The following is a 23300-nucleotide window of genomic DNA, read 5'->3' as shown; positions in this document are numbered from 1 at the left end:
TTTGTTCTTAGAAAATCTTTCTGTATTTACAGGTTTGAACAGACAAGCAGGTACAGACAGAGTGCTTATATACACAGCAGCACAAGATGTTAAAATGAGTGCTAAAACTATACGGTATTTACAGATGGACTACAGCGGAAAGTACAGACTAAGAACAAGTTTTATCACAAAACGTCTGGTACTCTACACAGTATCACAAATTCAATGAGCTGTACAGTTAAAAACCAAAAAATGGCAAATCTACATGAAATCCAATGTTTCTCCAATCGAGAGGCACTGAATTAAAATGTATTTACATTATATATACATGTTATAGTGTATAAGCATGTATGTTTTCATACATATATAGCTACCTGTGGTGCAAAAGCAGCAAAAGAAATTAGAATGTATGGAATTCAATACTACAAAGGAAAAAAAAAACAAAAAATGTTTGTGCTAAATGGGCTGACTGACAAAAAGGTTACACCATACATAACTAATATACTGGCAAAAACAAAGATTGAGCGCAAGGAAGTAATGTTTGCTCAAAGTCCTAACGGTCTGAAGTGAACACAAGGTTACGTCAGTCATTAAAAATAAAAAAAATAAAAAAAAAAAGATTGTCAATAATACTTGAAGTTCATGCAAAGATATAAACCATTAAAACAAAAACAAAAAAGAACTTTTCCCTGTTGACCAACCAGCTGTGCAGCTTTCCCTTCATTGTGACACAGAAGGTGCAAAATAAGAGGGAGGGCGGGGCTTCCTGTGCGGATTATGGAACAGAGTTAGAACGCAGTACGGGCACTTGGTGGGGAGGTACAGTCTCAGAGTCAGCCTCATCCTGGTTGGAAAAGCCGCTCGTTGTGGCAGTGCTGGGGGGTGGTGATGATGTGGAGGTGTTAGCGGTGGTGGTGAGGGTGGTGCTGATGACACTGCTGCTGCTGGTGTTGGTGCTTGTGCAACTGGCAGCAGGTGCAGTGGCCTGCTCCTCTTTGGGCTGCTTACTGGCAAACTCAGTGATGCTAAAGACAAATTGGAGGCAGCCCAGTTTGATGTAGCTGCCATGATGGAGCAGGGCCGTGCCCTCCCAGCCTGCCCCGCTGCCTCCAATTAGACTGGAGCTACTCGCTTTGCAGCTACAAGACGGCTCAGCACCACCCTGACATTGGCTACTCATCACTCCACCTACTGGCAACAACCCCACCACGGAGTTGGCTCCCTCGTCCTCTTCCCGTTTCTTACTGCGACCTACGCAAAGAAGAAAGACAGCAGGTCTGAGAAAGACGTCTGTACAGACTAGTGTCACGGTAAACTCCATTAATGTAAAGACAATGTAACCATGAAAAGATTTCACTGATTACATTTTATCCACAAAAATTAACACTTTGCTTTGAAAATAAGACTAAAAACATGTGGAAAGCTGAACTGTGGCAAACATGTTTTACACTCATCATCTATAAGCAGTTTCAGAGAAATTTGATTTAATGCTGTTTCACACTGCAGCTCTTTACTAATTAAACAGCTGTCCAAATGATCTTTTATAACAGATTAAGACTGGAAGCTCTATGTGATACGAGCAACATTCAGATTTTACATAACGTGGTCTGCCACAGAACAAGTATATCTGACTGCTCATTTTAGCACTTTATTTATTTACCTTTTTGATTGCTACAATGCCATATGCACCAAGTTTACCACTGTAAGTTTACTACATCCTCCAACAATGAGAATACAATACAATGAGCTCACTGGGACTCTGAGCAGAACAAGAGCCAGCAGCTGCAGTCCAATAACATGGGCTGACTGAAGACAGCTAATGATGATGTTCACTTATTTATTTTATTTTTATATTAAGATAATATTATTCACTTAAGAATAGGCACGCATAGCTCATCACATTTCATAGGCCACTGTAAGGTATGAATTACAGCAAGTCGTCTTGTCATTGGTTCACTATACTGCACAAACTAATTACATGTATCCATTAAGAATGACAAATGTGACCTTGACCACAATTTGGATGAAGAACACTAAAAGCTGACCAATACTGCAGGAGAGTGTCAGTGTTGTAACAAACAGGACGCTGACATTAAGCACATGGGGGGCTATACTTTCTGAAATTCTAGCCAAACTAAAAATGATTCTTTTCAGTATTAGAGTATAAATTAAAGTATTCCTTTAAGTTACAGAAGCAATGACGTTATGATTTCTTCACAAATAAAATTTTAACCATTTTAAATAAGGCTGGGCTATATTATACCGTTCACGGTAATACCGGTACAATGTTAGGCAACGATAAGAAAATGAAATATCATGATAGAATATGGGTAAAACGCGCATGCGCAGTGCCTTTGTTTTTATACGCACATGGCCGATTGTTGAGTGAAACGGATGAACCAGAATTGGTTTGTAAAAATGGTGCAACTTCAGTGATGTGGAACTGGTTTGGTGTTTGTCCGTCAGATACACAACAAAGCACATTTTTTTGTAGAACATGCAAGCGGCCGTCGTTATTACCGTATTTGTCGGACTAAGGTGCTCGTAAATCTGGGAGTAATCTGGGTCCTAAACTCCGTGCGCTTCAGGTCCCAAAGTCAAACGAACACACAGCATCACTGAGAGTTAAAAACTGTCTAAATTCTTTCATCTTTAATAAAACGATCAGCATTGCTGCTTTACCAGGTGTTTAACATCCAGGCATCCATGAAAACAGAATTTATTACATTTAACGGAGTTAGAAGTTAGCAGGAAGCTAGCGGAAGTTAGCTCGCTAGTTTCGCTAGTTACCTAAGTATGATATAGCATGTTCTGACTAAGATTTCTGAAAAAATTCAAACGTACAGTTCTGCTATCACTTCCAACATAAATGAAGACAGAAAACTAAACAGCAGTGACGTTTGTAGGGTTACTGAAGTTGGGCTAGCTGGTATATAATGATGTGCTACGTGATCGCTAGCGACACAGCTATGTTAGCATAACATAAACAGTGAAGCTGGAGGATGAAGGCTAACACTTTTCCACTTGATAAAAGTTAACATGAAGGTTCCTGATGGTTAGGGACAAATGCAATCGCATGGCAGGATGCTGTAAACGGACCAAACTTCAGTCAGGAGAACAACTGAGATAATCCATCCACAATATGAAGTTAGTCATTAATATACTGCAACAACATGGGAATAGAGCAGCTGTGATAGAATACAGCATTTATGAATCAATGGTACAGAAGTGGAGGAAACAAGAAGAATGAGTTGAATTAAGTTTGATTTATCTGACTCCTTTGTTTCGCTTAATGTGCCTTATAATCCCGTGCACCTTATGGTCCGAAAAATACATATTTGGCTTTTTTATTTGGCACACTGCAGTTTAATGTTGCAAAGCACCTCTTTTTAACTTCAGTGGATATTATACATGGTTATGCTCAGGATATGTCAGCCCATGTCTACAGGAAATGCCTTTTGGTTAAACTTTCAGCAAGGAATTTGCATTTGCACTGTTAAATTTTTATATAGCTTTAATGCATATAAAAAACAGCTGCTTGTTTAAGTGAAAATAAATGGATGGGGGGGGGGGGGTTTGCGCTAGTAAAGTTGTGGAGTTGTATTTTCTCTCGCATCAATTATATCGTCAGTTATATCGTTATCGCAAATTTTCAAATATATACCGTGATAAATATTTTTGGCCATATCGCCCTGCCCTATCTACAACATGCTCTAATTTTAACCAGAACACATACAGATGAGTGGCTAAGTGGAAGAACATGGATGGATATTCATAAAATTGTGTTCATACAAAATCTATGAGTGACAACCTCATCAGCAGTCCAAATCAAACTAACTGGGCACACAGACCTGGGTTCCTTCAAGCCAATCCAAACAGATGAAGGAGATGTACTCACGAATGATTCCTTGGACTTTGGCTACCAGGCCACTGGGTGGACATGGTGAGGTCTTCTCAGAGAAATCGCATGAGTACAGGACATTATCCACTGTGGTGCCATGCTCGCTATAGTTCAGAAGCTCATAATGCTTTGTATTCTGAAGGACGACAAACACACACACACAATTTACAACTTGGTCACTAACAACCACAGGAGCACTCTGCAGAGTGATGTAGTTTAAAGGCCTTACCTCATCATAGAAAATACAGGCATGTTTCCCCGATATGTAGTTGCAGTGACCGTAGTTTGTAAGGCACACATCCATGTCAGCACCTTAAAAAAAAAATAGTTAAAGACTTAAACACCCTTTCCCACAACACAAAGAATATAGATTTGCGACATGGATTTTTTTTCTGCAATATTGATGTGTCAAAATGTATTTTAATGTCCTGCACTCCAATGTGACATATTGTGTTTTTGTCCAATAGTTTTTATTCCACATGGTCCTGTTGTAACCCTCACAGGTCTAACAACTTACTTTCACAGACAACTTGCTTAAAATATTCCGATTTAAAGATGAAGGTATCAACTATCACTCAAACTGACTAATGCAGAGATTGGGAGCTAGTACAGGCTCAATATATTATTATATTATACTCTGTCGTGTATTGCTGCCTGTCGTACAGAAGTACAGTCATGGTTAAAAGGATACCTTCTGTCAAGGTTTACATATTAGGACAAAATGAAAATCATCTGGGTCTTCGCAGGTCTTGAAATACAACCTCAGATGAACTATAAAATATGACATTACACTGTCATGTATTTGACAAAAACTAAGCCAAAATGCAGAATTAGTGTATGAAACACTAAGCAAACCCTTACTGCTTCCATAGAAATAAAGATGGCAAGTAGCAGGTACATACTGCTAATCAAACGCAATTGATTAACTGATTATCAGCATGAGTGACCACCTCTATAAACTCAGAAGCATTCTGTGTGTGTCAACATAATGCCAAAGAGGAAAGACGTCTTAAAGAATAAATGAGTGCTGCACGTCAGTATTTGAAGTGGCATAAAGCCAGTCCCAAACACGCTCATAATTGTACCATGAGAAGGATTATTCACTATTCAAGTGGAAAACATTCAAGACAGCTGCAAAATATTCCCAGGAGGTAAAGTCCCAAAAAATTCACCTAGGATCAGGCAGTGCAATGACTCCAAGCACATCAGCAAACCTACACAAGAATGTCTGGTGGTTCTGCAAGCTAATGAATCATGGCGTGTTGTTAGTTTTTCCACAACCTGCTTCTGCATCACTTCCCATTTTTATATCTGTAGGAGTGATTAGCTCAGGTCCAAGACACCAAACCAGGAGCCCTGGTATACCTGCTGTGTTGGCAGCTTTGCGTGTCAGCGGTAATACCATCACACAGCTATATCCATTCATGCTAGCTGTTACGGTGCACGTGTACGTGCTGCAGTATTCTTCTTAACAATAGGTGTTGCCAGTCCTCCAAATCAGCGCTGGTATAGAAGGAGAAGAAGTCAAAGTTGGAAGCCAAGGAATTTCAAAGTTTTTGCCACGTTTCAAAGTTTCAACATCTCCCTCTGTATAACCTGTGAATCTCTAAACTTCTGCACTGATATGATGTTAGAATACCATTAAAAACAGACTTTAACCCAGCTGCAGCAGCAATGGAACAATGCATCAGACTATAAAAATGGACAAGTCCCCTCCGTGAATCGCTGCCTTATTGTGGTGGAGGGGTTTGTGTGTCCCAGGGGCTATGTTGTCTGGGGGCTTTTGCCCCCTGGTAGGGTCTCCCATGGCAAATTGGTCCTCGTTGAGGGAACAGACAAAGAGCGATTCAGAAGACCCCTATGACAAGACCATCGAGGGAACAGTTCACTCTGTCCGGGATAGGGTTACCGGGGCCCCGCCCTGGAGCCAGGCCCGGGGAGGGTGCCCGAGGGCGAGCACCTGGTGCCTGGGCCTTCGTCCATGGGGCCCGGCCGGGCACAGCCCAAAAAAGGGACATGGGCCCATCTTCCTGCAGGCCCACCACCCGCAGGAGTGCATTGTGAGCCAGGCGGCGGCCAAGACTGGCAAAACGTCAGGCGACTCAGGAGGGGAAAGCAGTGTTCTACCTGCACTGTGTATAGTGCGGGTGGAGTGCTGCTGAATTCGACTGTGAAAATTGTCGGGCGTGGAAGGAATACTTCGAGGACCTCCTTAATCCCACTGGCACGTCTTCCGTGGACAACCCGCCAATCTCTGGGGGCGAGGTCACTGAGGCAGTTAAACAACTCCTTGGTGGCAGAGCCCCTGGGGTGGATGAGGTCCGCCCCAAGTTCCTGAAGGCTCCGGATCTTGTAGGTCTGTCTTGGTTGACACGCCTCTACAATGTTGCATGGAGACCAGGGGCCGTACCTCTGGATTGGCAGACCGGGGTGGTGGTTCCAATCTTTAAGAAAGGGGACCGGACGGTGTGTTCCAACTACAGGGGAATCGCACTCCTCAGCCTCCCTGGGAAAGTCTATGCCAGGGTGCTGGAAAGGAGAGTCCGTCCGTTAGTCGAACCTCGGATTCAGGAGAAACAATGTGGTTTTCGTCCTGGTCGTGGAACACTGGATCAGCTCTTCATCATCTCAAGGATACATGAGGGTGCATGGGAGTTTGCCCAACCAGGCTACATGTGCTTTGTGGACTTGGAGAAGGCATTCGACCGTGTCCCTCAGGGGGTCCTGTGGGGGGTGTTCCAGGAGTATGGGGTGTCTGGGCCATTCAGTCCTTATACAACCGTTGCGTTGCCGGCAATAAGTTGGACTCGTTCCTGGTGGTTGATGGGCTCCGCCAGGGCTGCCCTTTGTCACCGATTCTGTTCATATTTTTTAAGGACAGAATTTCTAGGCGTAGCCAAGTGGTGGAAGGCTTTCACTTGGGTGGTCTCAGGATCTCATCTATGCTTTTTGCAGATGATGTGGTTCTGTTGGCTTCATTGGGTGATGGCCTCCAGCTCGCCTTGGAACGGTTCGCAGCCGAGTGTGAAGCGGTGAGAATGAGAATCAGCACCTCCAAATCTGAGGCCACGGTCCTCAGCTGAAAAAGGGTGGAGTTGCCACTCCGGGTCAGGGACAGGTTCCTGCCCCAAGTGGAGGAGTTTAAGTATCTCGGGGTCTTGTTCACGAGTGACGGGAGAAGGGAGCAGGAGATCGACAGACGGATTGGTGCGGCGGTTGCAGTGATGTGGACGCTGTATCGGTCTGTTGTGGTGAAGAGAGAGCTTAGTGTAAAAGCGAAGCTCTCAATTTACCGGTCGATCTATGTCCCTACCCTCACCTATGGTCATGAGCTATGGGCAGTGACCGAAAGAACGAGATCGCGGAAACAACCGGCAGAAATGGGCTTCCTCCGAAGAGTGGCTGGCCTCTCTCTTAGAGATAGGGTGAGAAGTTTGGCCATTCAGGAGAGGCTCAGAGTAGTGCTGCTGCTCCTCCACATCGAAAGGAGCCAGTTGAGGTGGTTCGGGCATCTGACAAGGATGCCTCCTGGGTGCCTCTTGGGTGAGGTGTTCCAGGCATGTCCCACTGGGAGGAGGCCCCGGGCCAGACCGAGATTATATCCCTCGGGTGGCCTTGGAACACCTTGGTGTTCCCCCCGGACAAGCTGGAGGAGGTGGCTGGGGAGAGGGAGGTCTAGCCTTCTCTGCTTGGGCTGCTGCCTCCGCAACCCAGCCCAAATAAGCAGAAGAAAATGGATGGATGGATAGATGACCAGCAGAGATGACAGCTTACAACATGTAACATCAATTTTGCTGTATGGTGACATTTGCCAGGCACCACACAGCAGGTATAATGGGGCCCTACCTATGTTCTACTTCTGTCTTACTAAACTTTAGTCACAAGGCAAGAATATAACCTAAATCAAACATGCTTAACTGGAGTTTGGTGAACTGGTATGATTTTATAAAAGTACGTCAGAGCAGCTTTAATTGTATTCTCCTACGTGAACCTTTCCCCATCAAAGGTGAAACCTAAGAGTTGCTCAGAGCCAGGGCACAGAACGCAGCAGGGTCAAAGTCACAGCGACAGAATGTCCTACCTGATCCTATGTGTAACGTCCTATAGCACATGCTGACAGCTGCTCCTTTTCCTGTCAGAGGGTAAAAGACCGCTCGGGCTTGCACCTTTTTCTGACCTGGAAGGAGGAGAGTGTAGGTTTTAATAATTAGAACAAAACAGCAATCAAACAGCAGAAAAACTGACTTCTTGACAAGTAAACAGACTAAATTGTAGTGCAAAGGTGTCTTACTGTTTGGGTGGGGTGCTGAGGTTTTTGGGGTAGTGCTGGTGGTGGGGGGAGGTTGAGTACTGGGCACTTTGGGAGCAAAGAGCTGCTGGATCCTCTGATAGGCCAAGAGCTTGATCATCTCTGCATCCAGTTTGTCCAGCTCGATCCCTACACACACACACACACACACACACACACACAAACACACAACCGCTAGAAGCTAATTACATCTTTGTGTGCTTCATAGCAGAACACAGCAATACAAAGGCTCTTAAATTGTCACATGTGGCCACAGAGTGACAAACTCACCCCCATCCTCCTCTTTTCCATCCTTCATGCAGCTGGACAGGTTGGTGATGGAGGACAGTGTGTTGGGCAGCAGTGAGTCCATCAGTGCAGGAGCAGCCTTTATGTCTGAGGGAAAGGAGAAGAAAAAAAATAACAGACAAATTGATGAGATGAGATAAGAGAAGGACTAGTTTTTGATAGTTCACTATAAATGAAAAAAGTGCACAGGAACTATTACTGAGATATAAGGTAAAGCAAGTTATATCTGAATAACCTTTTTTTTCCTTCATAACTCTATAACTGAAAATAAAATGTGCTCTTAAATGACCATGTATCCTTTTGGTAAATGGGGCCTCACGATACAAAGCATGCAAGAAAACTGTTAGCACTACAGATTATGTTAGCAATTGAGTATTCAATCAATAGCAATAGTAAATATTCAAATGAGAGAAAACTCAGGTCTTTCAAAATGAACTTCTCATTTGTTCCCACTTGTTTTGACAGTTTAACTATATACATTATCTGCCAAAAGACCTCAACTCTTTCATTGTATTTACATCCCATATCAAAATCACAGTTCCACTTTTTTGAAGAAACATTTTCCTAAAGACAAAAAACAGATAAATTATTAACAGTAGAAATAACGGAATAAGAATTTTAAGTGACCTGAGAAATAAAATAAGCTATGCATCCCATGTATCCTAGACTAAAGCATAAAATAAAATGGCCTTCTTCCCATCTTCTTGGAGTTCTTTCTTACATTATAAGGGGAAAAAAAGAGTTCTGACAGTATTGCAGCTCCTGGATGAAGTAGAGTTGGTCTGTGTGCATGTGTGTTAAAGTGTGCTAGTGAATGTGTGTAAGCCTTCAAACAAGCATGTAGTGCCTGCAGTGAAGAAAGGTGAGCATATAACCATTCTCAGTTCTGAGGCCTTCTCTATGCTTTAATGCAATGTTTCCTGCTGCACAAAACAGACGTTATGATAGTGGAGATGATGATAATAACAATAATAATAATAGTAGTAATGATAATAATAATAATGATAATAATAATAATAATAATAATACTTCAGCCTAACAGCATGACTATTAACACAATTTCTTTGATGTTAAAAATGTATTTATATTATTTTAAATATTTAAAATAATGTTGCTAAAGCCTTAAATTAAATGTTCTCTCATAGACCCCATGGCACCCATTTACTGCCAACTGGCACACACTGCACAGAACCCCCACAACACCTCCTCCAAGTGGTGGGCACATGGGGGGTGGGCCCATATCATCTCTTTAGCCTGTACACAGCCAGGCTGCATGGGCTAAAACAGTCTCTGGTTAGACTCCTTTGAGCTCCCTCCCCAGGCCTGGCTCCAGGGTGGGGCCCTCATAATCACTATAGCTACTGTACATTATCTCTTACACTTTAAAGTATTATTAAAATAAATTATTATTATTATCATTATTATTAGTAGTATTATTATTATTATTGTTATTATCATTAGCTGTATAAAGTGATACATTAAGACTGCAGCTTTGACATTTCTGATGATGTGTACCTGGAGTAGGTGCTGAACCAAACTTTACTGAGTCGTGCTCCTGGCTGCCTCTAGATGGTGCATCTGTGAAGGAACTGCTGGTGATTGAGAAGGAGGGCTTTTCATCGGTGCTCATACACTCCTCCTGGGGCTCTGTCTGGCTCCTGTGGTTCTGATGGCCACTGTGGGGCCATATCGTGGGGGCAGTGGGGCAGTTCTGTTGAGCACATGCATTTACAGAGCTCTCGGGTTCCTTCTTAACCATTTCTGTTCCTATGTGGTTCACCAGTGCAGAGGCAGAAGCTGAGTCTGATGGCGTTTTCCCAGGCTTCAGTCTGTTCTGTAGCTCAGCCTGCCTGCAGGAATCTGAGGCACTGTTACAGTCTACAGGTCCATTGGCTCTGGGAGGCTGAACCAATTCCAGAGGTCCATTAGGTTTCCTACAGTTCTGACATGGTGTCACGGTGCATTTGCAAAGAACTAGCCCTGATGGGCTGTCCTTGGAAAGAGAGGCCCCCTGGGAGTCACTGGGTGTACTGCAAGCTTTAGAGCAGGCATCAGGGGAAGAAGTCCTTTCTAATGAGGCCTGAGTTTTCATGTCCTCTGATGGTCCACTTGATTGTGTATTTGCTTTCTGCTCAAAGTCCCACTCTGTTGATGAGGCCTTCTGTTTGATGGATAGGTGTCGCATGATACTGCACTGGAGAGCGATGACATCCTGAAGCCACTGTTCAACACAACACATGTATGTTATTATAAATAAGCAACCAGCAGGTCTGTTGAGAGGCCCTCCTCTTCATCAAGAATTCATTTATATCACTCGAACAAACAGATACCAGAATTTGTCTTTTGCTGCAATTTTCAATTAATTACTCAAAGCTCTACAATCTACACAGTCTGTGAAACAAAACAGACTTTTTAATGCAACTGTTGCAATGTGAAGGTTTGGAAGTGTAGTGAAGCAGTTGGTTCAGCTTTCACAACTTCTGAAACTGAATTTTCTGTTATTTTCTGATAAACACAGTACACAGGATGTGTCAGTGTTTCATTTATCTACACCAAAAATCTAACTCTCAAAAAACTTCTTGTCCAAACTCTCTTCATAGTAATCCAAAATGAAAAGGAAAGCGATCAATCATCTTGAAACTACAGTCTTATTAATCTCACATTCTATTACATCAGATGATACAGATTTTAGCACACAGAAGCCTGCTTCAGGGAACTATCATTACAATCGGACTTAAAGAACATGTTAGGCAGCTGCTGGTTTCTCTTGTGCCTACCTCCTGCTGCTCAGCCTCTGTGGTGAAATGCTTTGTGGGCTGATGGTCAGGAATGCCACTGCAGACCAGCTCCAGCTGGCGCACCCCTGCAGGAAGCAGCATGGGCGGAGGATTCTGGTACTGGGACTTGATGGCATCTGGCACCTGAATAAAAACACTGATTGTTAGAGACAATCTAACACTTTCTAGCAAATTAGCCACTATGTTCAGATGTTTCTAAGAATAGCATCTAACTCACAAAGGTCAGTTCACATACAAGTGCACAACTGCTTAAATTTATGGCTGTCAGTATCTAGGTATTACCGTCTTAGTGAAACAGATATATTATTAAAGTCATCAATTTCCTAGATCTCCACCTGTGTTCCAGTGGCCAAGAAAAAAGGATTATATGAAATCCAACACACTGCACCGTCACACTGACACACAGGTCTACCTTGATGGTTTTCTTGTTGCGCTGGTGAGTGGTGCGCCGGTTTGGAGCATTCTGCCGATGTACTCTACGCAGGAAGTCCAACTTAACTGCGTGCTGGGACATCCTGTCCTGGAACTGATCGAAGAGCTGACAGCGGCTGGACAGGCTGAGGCTCCTCTGATTCAGCTGCACAGCAAACAAACATTTGAGATAAAACAGAAAAATATATTAATAAAAATTTATGTCAATAAAAGGAAAAGGAAAGCAGCTTTAGCTTAGAATCAGCACAGCGCATCTTACTACTAAGTGCTCGACATGGTTTGGACACATCCATTTGCCGGCAGGTAAAGCTGTGAGTGGAGGGTCCAGACAGTCCATGTGGAACAGGAGGGGACAGTAATCGCACTGGATCAGCGGAGCCAACCTGCAACTCCTGAGAGACCAAATAAATAGAATTAGTACCTGCTGTCATCGCTTCGGGGCTTCGTCTACTTCTTTGCACTGTGCTCCAGAACTCCTGACCTGTTGCATGAAAAGCAGATTTTGACTGGCAAAGGGACTAGACCATTGGGATCCAGTTCATGCTGAGGCCTCCTGAATGGCTTTCCAAGCAGCTCTTCTTTTTTCCTCCGTTTACTGCTGCCTAGAAATCCAAACAAAAGAGCAACATTTAAGAAACGGCCCAAACTGCATATATAAAGAGGTATTTTAAACTTAGGGCACTGAATGAAATCATATTTTGTTAGTCATTATGACTGACTGACCTGGTAGTGCAGTGGTGCAGGTGAGCTCACTCGGCAGCTGAAATTGAGTGGGGTTTCTCTCCATAGCAGCTGCTATTAGGAGCTGAAAGGGCCTCTTGAGGAGTCGCGGTGTCGGAGCAGAAACTGTAGAACTCTCGAGCTCTGCACCCTGAACTTCATCCTCGGGCTCTGCTGCCTCCTCCTCTCCATCGTTCTGCTCCTCTGAGGGGGTTGGGGTGGATGAAGTGTTGGAATTTGGAGTCCCAGGTCGGCTGCTTGGCCTGCTGCTGGTTCTGCGATCCAATAGTCGTACCTGGGCCACTCGTAGACCAGGGCCTGCAGCTCCAGCCCCCGGAGGTAGACCATCAAGCCGCAGCGGGCCAGCGTTGAGCTCCAGCTCCACAGCCGGAGAAGCGCAGCGCTTGGAGGAGGATTTCTCTGGCAGGCCGTTGGTCTGTTCAGACTTCTGTTCTCTTTTCTGTACATATTCGCACACAAAACCCAAACACTGATTTAAAACACCATCTCTTGACCCTGCTGTCTTAGCTAGTTAGAGGCCAATCTCCAACCTTCCTTTTATCTCAAAATTGTTGAAAAAATAATTTTAAAAAAGCTAACAGATCATCTGCAGAGGAATGGCTTATTTGAACACTTTCAGTCAGATTTCAGACCAATCACAGCACAGAAACAGCTTTAGTGAAGGTTACGCATGATCTTCTCATGGCCTCTGACAGCGGACTCATCTCTGTGCTTGTCTTGCTAGACCTCAGTGCAACGTTGAATACTGTTGACCATAATATTTCATTAAAGCGATTAGAGCATGCTGTAGGTATTTACTTCTGCAGTGGTTTGTATTACGGCTGCCACGATTTGTCGGCTAGTCACGATTACGTCGACGATCGTCGACGACTAATTTAATAGTCGACGCGTCGTTTGAAGCTTTGTAAGATCCCGAAAGACGCTGGAATAAGTAGTAGGATTTAAGAGTGTAATAACGGACTGAAACAGAAGATGGCAGCACTGCATGTACAAGGATGCCAGCTGCCGTTAAACCCTGAAGAAGAAGAAGCAGTCCCGGCACATTTCCCGTTTCTCAATTCTCAAGTACATGAGTACGTACTCGCGTTCTCGGCAAGTACGTACTGGCCGAGAACGCACGGGAGTACGGACTCGCCGAGAACGCGAGTACGTACTCATGTACTTGAGAATTGAGAAACGGCCTTTGTCTGAGTTTCGGACGAAATGCATTCTGGGATATTTAGCTGTACCAAGTCCACACAAGTCACCACCGATGCATGCTCGATAAAACGGGCGGAGCGAGAACACATCCGGGACTTTTTCGCGTTCTCGGTTTGATGCGTGCCAATTGGAACAGTACTTGGTCTCCGACTGATGACGTATCACGAGTACACGAGAACGCAAGTACGCACAAGTACGCATATTGAGAAACGGCAATTGTTTTCAGATCCCCGCTGTCTTTCGCTACTCAGGTTAAACACGATATATAAGTCACTTTGATCACTTTAAAATGTTATTGTTTGGCTTTTTTCAGTGTTTGATTTGTTCCTGAGTAAATCGGTTTGCCTGAGATTAAAGTTTTTTCACACAGCTGAATAAACATCAAACAGAAAACGGATTAAACAAAAGTGTGAGATGGTAGAATTTACTCCAATGTCCTGTTATACTTTAGATAGCAAGGAGCAGACGGCTGAGTTTATTAAACTCCACTGAGACAATCTGCAAATTTCATTAAAAGTTTAATAAACTATCATCTTGTCTTTATTTTTAGTTAGCACATACCTTAAACACTTCAAGCTGTAAGATAATGATAGTTATATGAGAGCAGACGCATGCTGGTGCAATAAGCAGTACGTTTTACGTGCAGTGGATGCATGATCTGATTAGCCAACTAATCGCAAAAATTATCGGTGACTAGTCGACTATCAAAATAATCGTTTGTGGCAGCCCTAGTTTGTATCATATCTATCTAATAGACTCCAATTTGTTCGTGTAAATGGAGAGTCCTCTTCACACACTAAGGTTAATTATGGATATGCTAGGACCAATTCTGTTTATATTTTAAATGCTTCCCTTAGGTAGTATCATCAGAAGGCATAGCATACATTTGCACTACTATGCAGAGGACACCCAACTTTATTTATTCAGAAAGCCAGATAACACACACACCAATTAGTTAAACTGCAGGAATGTCTTAAAGACATAAAGACCTGGACGGCCTCTAATTTTCTGCTTCTAAATTCAGATCAAACTGAGGTTATTGTACTCGGCTCTGAAAATTTTAGAAATATGGTATCTAAGCAGATTCTTACTCTGGATGGCATTACCTTGGCCTCCAGTAACACTGTGAGGAACCCTGGAGTCATTTTTGACCAGGACCTTCAATGCACATATTAAACAAATATCTAGGACTGACTTCGTCCAATTCTAATCTTTGCGTAATATTTCTAAAATAAGAAATATCCTGTCTCAGAGTGGCGCTGATAAACTACTTCATGCATTTATTACTTCTAGGCTGGACTATTGTAATTCATTATTATCGGGATTGTCCAAAAACTCCCTGAAAAGCCTTCAATTAATCCAAAATACTGCAGCAAGAGTCCTGACAGGGACAAGAAAGAGAGAGCAGATTTCTGCTATATTGGCTTCCCTCCATTGGCTCCCTGTTAAATCCAGAATTGAATTCAAAATCCTGCTCCTCACATACAGCATATGTAAAAGCATATAGTTAGGGCTGGATCAGTTGACCCTCAATACTCCCTTAGTTATGCTGCAATAGGTGTAGACTGCTGGGGTAGTATTTTTTCTTCAGTCACCTTTCTCACTCACTATGTGTCGCGGCAGATGGCCACCCCTCCCTCAGCTGGAGGTTTCTTCCTGTTAAAAGGGAGTTTTTCCTTCCCACTGTTGCCAAAGTGCTTGCTGATAGGGGGTCAAATGATTGTTGAGTTTTTCTCTGTATGTATTATTGTAGGGTAAAATATTATTGTGATTTGGCGCTGTATAAATAAAATTGAATTGGTCCAATTTATCAGTACATAGAACACACTCTTCGGGATACATTTCAAAAGCAGAATGAATCAAATGTGTAACAGAACAACTGTCACTCACCTTCTTCCGAACATTGCAGCGATGACACATCCATTCCCCTGGAGGAAGCATTTCTTCACTCAGAGGTGGGTTGCTGTCGTAAGAAGAGAGAAATTAAATATTTAATAACAGAAAATGAATCATAATTTCTAATTCCCATTTCATTCAAATGAAAAACTGATTTGATCCCATTGTTTTGGCATCAAAACAAAAGTCTAGTTTCTTCTGTCTCCATCTGTTGGGCCAATGGCTGCATTACAATAAAAACATCCATACAGTGCAAAATAATGGCAGTTTTCAATGTTATACTTTCATTACAGTAGCTGACACATTCATTAATAATCAATTGTTCCCAATGTTTTACACTACATACTGCCCACATTCAAGAAGACTTCGTCAGATCCACCTCATTTCACCTTATCATTTTTTAAAATTATGTCTGGTTAACTGTTACCTTGGTGTTTCCATCACTCATCTGCTACTTACAACCACCATTCGTTTAACAGTTATTCATAAAATTACACTTAGTGACCAAACTGAACCATCTATCCATTATGCTTTGTTACTCCTTTCTTTTTAACTTGCATTTTTAACCATGGTGGTGCAGTGATTAGCACCGTTGCCTCACAGCAAGGAGATCCTTAGTTTGATTCTACCACCTGGCCAGGCCTTTCTGTGTGGAGTTTGCATGTTCTCCCCATGTTTGCGTGGGTTCTCTCTGGGTACTCCGTCTTCCTCCCACAGTCCAAAGACATGCAGTTAGCAAGGTTGGGTAAATTGATGATTCTAAATTGCCCATAGGTGTGAATTTGAGTGTGAATGGTTGTTCGTCTCTACGTGTTCGCCGTGCGACAGACTGGCCAACTGTCCAGGGTGTACTCTGCCTCTCGCCCTATGGTAGCTGTCATAGGCTTCAGCTCCCCTAGCGACCCTGACGAGGATAAGTGGAAGAGAATGGCTGGATGGATGCATACCGTTAGTTTGCTTGTAGTAAGTGTATTTAACTACTTTTTCTTTTGATTCATTATTATTTGTCTATTTTAACAATTTATTCATTTCTATTGGCTGTTTGTTTCTATAGTTTCTAGTCAACTTTAAACTTCTTTTTTCCCCCTGATGCATCTGGTATATGAATTCATAATTGCAGAATTTAACATTAAAATTAACTGGACTTAAGACATACAATACATATCCAGTAAAATGACAACAATAATAAATTTCTCCACAGATTTAAAAAAATGAAAAAAGTTTTTTTAATGATGCTTTTGTGTTTGAAGTGGTCACATGTGAGATGCACTGTGCATGGGACAACTGAACTGTCACGCCATGTAACACTGTCTTTTACATTATAGACATTAGAGCAGCAAAATTCATGAATACATATTCAAAATCTGAAGGCGTCCACACGTTTGGCTATATATGTACAGACGGGTTTTATACGGTTTTCTGGTGACAGTCTGAACTCAATTCTTCCAAATACCAAAGTAATACAGAAAAAATGAGACGGGTATTTATTTATAGCTGTGGCACCGAAAATACCTCAACAAACGCTGTTATACCCGTCCAAAAAAACTGCGGAATATTTCGTCCGTATTATTAATGCACCCCTTTTCCATCAGAGTTGATTTTAAAGGTTTGTAAGATGGCGGTGGAAGAAGGGGGGAAAGAGCAGCGAGGTCGCCATATTGTAAACAGAGGCTACATTTTTACCAGCAGCTCCGCTGGTTGCAGCCTCGGCAGGAGGGGAGGACCGACTGCAAGCTAATTCTAGCCTCTTGCAGACACGACATGTTTAAGCATTTATTTTAACTCCTGTATGTTATAATTTCATTAGCGACGCGTGAAAATAAGTTTGCTATACACTTTCAAACTCTATAAAGTCCAAAAGTCAGTATATAAGATAGACGACTGGTATAACGGTGCACAGTCCTCCCAGAGCAAGAAAACATTCTGGTCTGTTACTTAAATTATCAGTTGCTATCTTAGATCACCAAACGTCTTTTAATTAACTTCAACTGCTTTATTTCCTGAGATTCTGAAAACGTCTGCAAGTAAATTCGACATGCAAGCAGTTTCCAGGGAAAATGGGAGTTAATAATAAACCTTACAGAGAGCAACACAGCGGCTTCAAGCCGGCCTCCATGGTTAACGTGAACGGAGAACACAGCGGGAATTTCGGAAGAACAATTGATGGTTAAAGTTGACTTTTCATTGATATAAGCGTGAGCTTTTGTAGCGAAAAACTATGAGGCAAAATGAAATCATTTAACAGATTATTTCTTTACACATTTCAAATCATGTGTCTACGGGAATCGGAACCACCGAGAAACGGTAACCGAGGACAATCACTTGAGTTAGCATTCAGCCATCTTACACATATAACTGACGGGGACTCTTAGTTGTTTCCGCTTGTTTCATCAATTCTCTACGTGTTTTTTAGTCAAATAACTTACCAGCACTGGAGATGGAAAGCTGCAGGACAGTGGTCACAACACAGCAAGTCTCCCCCTTCCCTGCAACTATCGCAGGTGTCGTGGTTAGTCGCCCTGCCGCTCCTCCGGACGTCCCTCACCAGTTTCCGACTCCGTTTCTCTACCTCTTCTGACTTCGGGGGCGCCAGCAGTGTTTGAATTTGCTGAAAAAGTTGTTCAGCTGTTTAGTGCGACATCGCGGCTGTCCTTTGCTTGTCTAGTGTCCGCTGTGACGTTTATAGAGAGCGGTAACAGTAATTTGTGGCCTCCGTTACCAAGCCGAATTAGCTAGCTAAGCGCTTGACAGCGGGCTATAGTGATGATGACAGCTGCGATTCAAATTTGGTAAAATATATTAAAGTGCTAGCAACAGAGGAATGTTTCGCTTAATTAAGGCCTTAGACATAGCAGCCTTACCTCCATTAAGCCCCCAGAGGTATCCAAATCGTACACAATCGTTGGGGTCTCCATTTTGTCCCACATTCATCCAGAAACAGACTTTGCAAAAGGAATTTGCGAACCAAGTGCCTCGGTGCTCACAATAACCACGATAAATCCTGTAAGAAATTACTTCCCGAATGATTTCGGTGAGAGGATGTCTGGTAAATCGACGTTAGCTATCGTTAGCTGCCCAAAGGAGCTAGCTAGGCAAACGTCAACCAGTCAAGGTTGTGAAGCTAGCGGTCTCACTAGCTGCCGTAGTTGGCCATAAAAAGGTAACAAAAATGACGTCTAACTATGTAGTTAAAATACTGATTCCTTAGCACCACTTTTTATGTGTAAGTGCCACGAAAACATACAGAATTTTCTAACAGTAGACTACTGCTCTTAGCTACACAATCCATCTGCGGCCTAGCTGGCCAGCCATGATTCTTGTTTCTGCTCCTGCAAAAAGGAGCGCTGTAAATCTGCAAAGCCCCCCGCTCCCATTGTCAAAACAAAATGTAACCAAACAATCCAGGAGAAAACTAGGTGTAGTACGGCCCAAAACCTGGTTTCCGACAGCGTCCGGAATGTATAATCCTCAAATCAAGTATGTGGAAATGCAAATTTGGTTGATGTTATTGTTGTGAAAAGGCTGTGCATCTATACTGGCTGCTAGCAACATCCTTACAGTTGGCGCAACCGCGCACACCGGACACGCATGCGTATTGGAACGGATATAGATAATTTCGGATACATTATAACGAACCGGTAAAACATTATCTACACGGTGTTTTGACTGGAACTGACGTTTTGAAGTTATTTTTTTTGCTATGACTTTCCCTGTAGATTACCTTATGGCACTACTCATTACTATTGTGCACACGTACTTGTGCTGCTACCGCGAGTAGCATTAACTGCTCCTTGCTTCAATTGCTTTATTGTTTGTTTATGAACACTACTCATGCAATTTGCACTTCTGCTACAATAGCGTTTCAGCTGCTCAAATTACCATCTTAATTCTTCTTCCGCTTGCTCAACATGTAGTCTATGTAGACAGCAAGTCCATCCATCCATTCTCTTCCGCTTATCCTTATGGCGGGGTGGCTGGAGCCTATCCCAGCTGGATGACAGCAAGTCAGTTATTCTAACAGAAATGTTCAATTCAGATCAATTTAGTTTTAATTATATAGCACCAAATCACACCAGCTGTCACTGCCATCAAAGCGCTTAGTTATCCTTCTACCAATCAGACTTTTCTGACAGAGGGCATTGTCTATTTTGCAGTCAAAGTCCTCACTGGATTAGTCTGCTGAAGTCTGAAACACATTCTTTAATTAAGAGAGGACCAGACTGTGCAAAGTGAAACGCTGAAGTAATGCACAGATCATTAGAAAACAAAGACATCCAAAACATTAACAAATCAATAATCCACCTCTATATTCTCTTAAACCAAAGAGTTATTTAAGAATTTATGAAGCCCTAATTCCCGTATTTTCCATCTAGCACATAAATAATGTAATTTCTCACTTAAATACAATTTGTATTTATAGCAGGTTTATCGGGTTTTTGTTAACCAGATCACACCAACTATAGAGTCTGACCAGATCTCGAAACACCAAATGTAGGGTAAACAATATGTGTGTGTGACACCTTACTAATGCTGAGAGGTGATGAAAACTAAATCTGGAAACAAAAAACAATGCTAGTTAACAGTTTGGCATCAGTTATGTGAAGGACAAATATACTGCCATTTATGTGAATGAAAATTTCCAAACTTAAAATAGAAGGTATGATCTCTTTTTTGTGGAACCATGTCTATCATATTAAGTATTAAAGTATTAAGTATTAAAACTGTTTAAATATACTTTAGCAGCCAAACTGTCTGTTTCAGTTTTAATAGCAATTAATCCATAGGTCAGCACATGGACTGATTCTTGGTAAATGGACTGATTGCTATGCAGCACTTTTCTGCTCTTGCAGAGCACTTATAGCACATCAGTTTTGAGCCACACTTTTTCATCTTGGTGTTCTCTATTGCAAACTAGAGCACATTAAAATGTGGGGCATTGCATCAATACATGGGACTGGTAGACAAGGAATAAAAATGCTGTGCAGGCCCACTTAAAGTAGGCGCATGATCACCACATCCACAGCAAGTAAAGGTCCTGCATTTAAGTCTCAGTAAAATAGAAGTATTTAGATATTAAGGTAAAGATAGATTTAGATCATTTATCCCAGAACTGGGAAATTCTTGTGTTACAGTAGTTGATGTTTGACTTAAATCAAACAAACCTAAATAACTTAAATAAGTAGAGTGGTGTCCAGCTTAATAAAATCTTAACTATTAACAGCAATAATAACTAGTCGAAAATAAAATTAGGCACAATAAAGTAAAATAAGTATAACTTTAATTAGTAAAAATGTCCATTCATTCATTAATTTTCTGCTGTTTATTCAGGTTCATGTTGCAAGAGCAGCAGTCTAAGCAGAGAAGCCCAGATTTTCCTCACAACAGCTACCTCTTCCATCCGGGGTGTCTCCCCTCATCCGGGGAATACTGAGACATTCCAGGCCTGCAGAGATGTGTGATCTCTCCACTGAGTCCACTGCCCAGAATACCTCACCTATAGGAAGTGTCCAGGAGGCATCCTAGTCAGATGCCCAAACCACTTCAATTGGCTTCTTTAGAATTTTCCTTTCAAAACAAAAGCAACAACAAAAGAAGAACATTAAAACTGGCTAGCTAATTGTTGGTCTTCTACTTCACCGTGTTGTCAGTGTGGGCACCCAGGTACTTGTACTTCTCCACCACATTAAAATCCTGGATAGGCACAGGCTGTAGTTGTTTTCTTCCTTCTGTAGTTGATGATCTCTGGTCTTACTCAGAGATGATTTCTTCCAGACGACTCCACAAAATCATCCTCCTGCTCCTGTCCATCACGTATACGTCCAATCACCGTAGAACTGTCAGAGTAGTTCTTTGACCCAGAGCTGTACCGAAAGCCTGAGATGCACAAGTTGAACAGGAATGATGAAGGTGGCACTCTATGTTGTGCATATCTTGCCAATACCCGGTGACACTGGGCAGTTATCAGAAAATTGCATGTTAGTACTCATTGTGCAGAAAAATGTTTCTTTTCATATCTAATGTATTTAAATTGATATTACTGCAAAATTAATGTGCATGTTGCATTATATTTAACTTAGATTGTTTACTCTAGAGCTATGCATCATATTCTATATGGTAATGTAGCATTATTCTGCTCTAAGAATCATATATATTTAAAAAGTTCAGTAAGCTCATACTTTTGCCTTCAACTCTTTGACATTTTCTAGCAAATCTAAGAAGGGCTTTTTTTTATATATATATATATCTTAAGAAAATTGGAAAAATTGTATGTTCATAACCAGTAAAACAGCACTTGTTCATTAAGTGCACTGTAGGAATTAAATAAAGCTGTGAGAAAAGAAATGGAGCAGAATACAATGGCAATATTTACCTCTGAAACATGTGGAGAGATTGTTGCAGAAAAAGTAGCTCAAAATTGTAAAATACTTGAGTCAACGTACCTTGTGGAGAAGTGTCTGAGCAATTTAGAATCACTTAACCTAGCACCGTGTGTGTGTGTATATAAATATGGGTATATGTAAAATAGGTAGATTGATAGGTGTAAATGTTAGTGCGACTGGTTGTGTTGCCCATCTCTTTGTGTTAGCACTGTAACAGACCTGCACACTGTCTTGTCTCTTGGGATTTGTAGCAACAATGGATGTGCTGATTGAGACAAAGTTCTAATTAGTCCTTTATCCTAAACTTGTACTTTTGATACCTGTTTTTTCTAATTCTTGATTTCCTTTTTTGTTTTCTTCAGTTGTGTGGTTCATTACCCATACTGGCTGTTTTTTTAATGGGGCTGATTCTAAAACCTAAAAATGGTTGCCTTGGAGAGGGGAAATGTTTGCAATTTTAATGTATAGTGGACAGAATTACCATGAATGATGGGTAATTGCTAACCCTCGCCAGCAGAGGGAGGCACTGCTCAGTTGTATTTGAGTAGCTGGCAAAATACTGGTAGTTAGCTAATGTGATTTTGTGCACAGAAATATATGACATTGCATTTTAGAAATGTAGTCCCGTGTTCCAGTAATGTTACTAGCCATCACATGTTATACACATGTCCAGCATGACCACTCACCAGGTTACAGTTTATTGAACATTTTAGTGCATATGTTAATATGTACATTAATATGTAGTACAAGAATGTTGAAAATGAAAAATCTTTTTTACAAAATGAATTTTCAGTTAATATTTTTTAAAGCTGAGTCTTTTTTAAAATCTATATATTTTGATCACATTTGTAAAAGCCCTTAAAAAATATTTAGTTGCTGACTTTAAGTCATTTTTCTGATGAAGGAGACTTGTAAGGTTGTAATTATGAAGTATTATATTGTGATAAATGTATCCTGTTGTGCTAAATCACTAAATTACTGTGTTTATTTTAAGATATTTTTGAGAGTATTGTATTTTAACAGTATTAGAGTAAGAGAATTTCTAAGGGTTTAAAAAAATTGCACACATATATTTTCCTCTCTCTATATATAGGGTTATGATTCCTTAAGGAATGTAATATATTTAAATGAAAATCAAAACATATTTTTTATACTTGGAGAAGATAATTTACTTTTCCAGGTTTGAAAAGAGAAGCCAAAGTGGAAATACCTGAAATCTGCTTTCTTTAAAGGCCAGGAGAGAGCAACCCCTGTGGCTGGAAAAAGACTCCAGATTTTCTATGGGAAAACAGCCCTGGGCTCCCTAGTTGTTTGAGCTTAGTAAACATGAGTTATGGCTACATGCATGTTTTATTATGTGTGCCTATGCCAAGAGG

At 41.6% G+C, this 23300-nt stretch overlaps 1 protein-coding gene across 2 annotated transcripts; it reads right to left on the bottom strand.

Annotated features, from left to right (window-relative positions):
- Positions 1-19112, bottom strand: LOC116317998 (PHD finger protein 12). Of its 2 annotated transcripts, XM_039622846.1 has the most exons (15): positions 18406-19112; positions 17971-18152; positions 15539-15611; positions 12431-12887; positions 12189-12309; positions 11967-12099; positions 11688-11852; positions 11255-11398; positions 9993-10698; positions 8460-8564; positions 8172-8318; positions 7962-8057; positions 4110-4192; positions 3878-4016; positions 1-1230 (listed from the first exon to the last, which is right to left on the bottom strand). In XM_039622846.1, exons 1-15 carry the CDS (start codon positions 18469-18471, stop codon positions 755-757), a joined length of 3093 nt encoding a protein of 1030 aa, XP_039478780.1. In that variant the 5' UTR covers positions 18472-19112; the 3' UTR covers positions 1-754. The 2 variants fall into 2 exon arrangements, with proteins under 2 accessions (XP_039478780.1, XP_039478781.1); XM_039622847.1 differs by lacking the exon at positions 3878-4016 and having other exon boundaries at positions 1022-1230.
- Positions 19113-23300: the final 4188 nt, after the last annotated feature.

The sequence above is a fragment of the Oreochromis aureus genome, linkage group 14 (assembly GCF_013358895.1).
Source record: "Oreochromis aureus strain Israel breed Guangdong linkage group 14, ZZ_aureus, whole genome shotgun sequence".
Taxonomy (NCBI): domain Eukaryota; kingdom Metazoa; phylum Chordata; class Actinopteri; order Cichliformes; family Cichlidae; genus Oreochromis; species Oreochromis aureus.
This window is presented reverse-complemented; position numbering and strand designations above follow the sequence as displayed.

What these genes read in the sequence shown, in the direction of transcription:
- LOC116317998 (XM_039622846.1), bottom strand. Translation starts at nt 18,471, where the DNA reads ATGTGGGACAAAATGGAGACCCCAACGATTGTGTACGATTTGGATACC. An exon ending in ATCTGCTTTTCATGCAACAG is followed by an intron (nt 12,100 to 12,188) that starts GTCAGGAGTTCT and finishes TTGGTCTCTCAG; the next exon opens with GAGTTGCAGGTTGGCTCCGC. An exon ending in CAGAGGCTGAGCAGCAGGAG is followed by an intron (nt 10,699 to 11,254) that starts GTAGGCACAAGA and finishes TGTGTTGAACAG; the next exon opens with TGGCTTCAGGATGTCATCGC.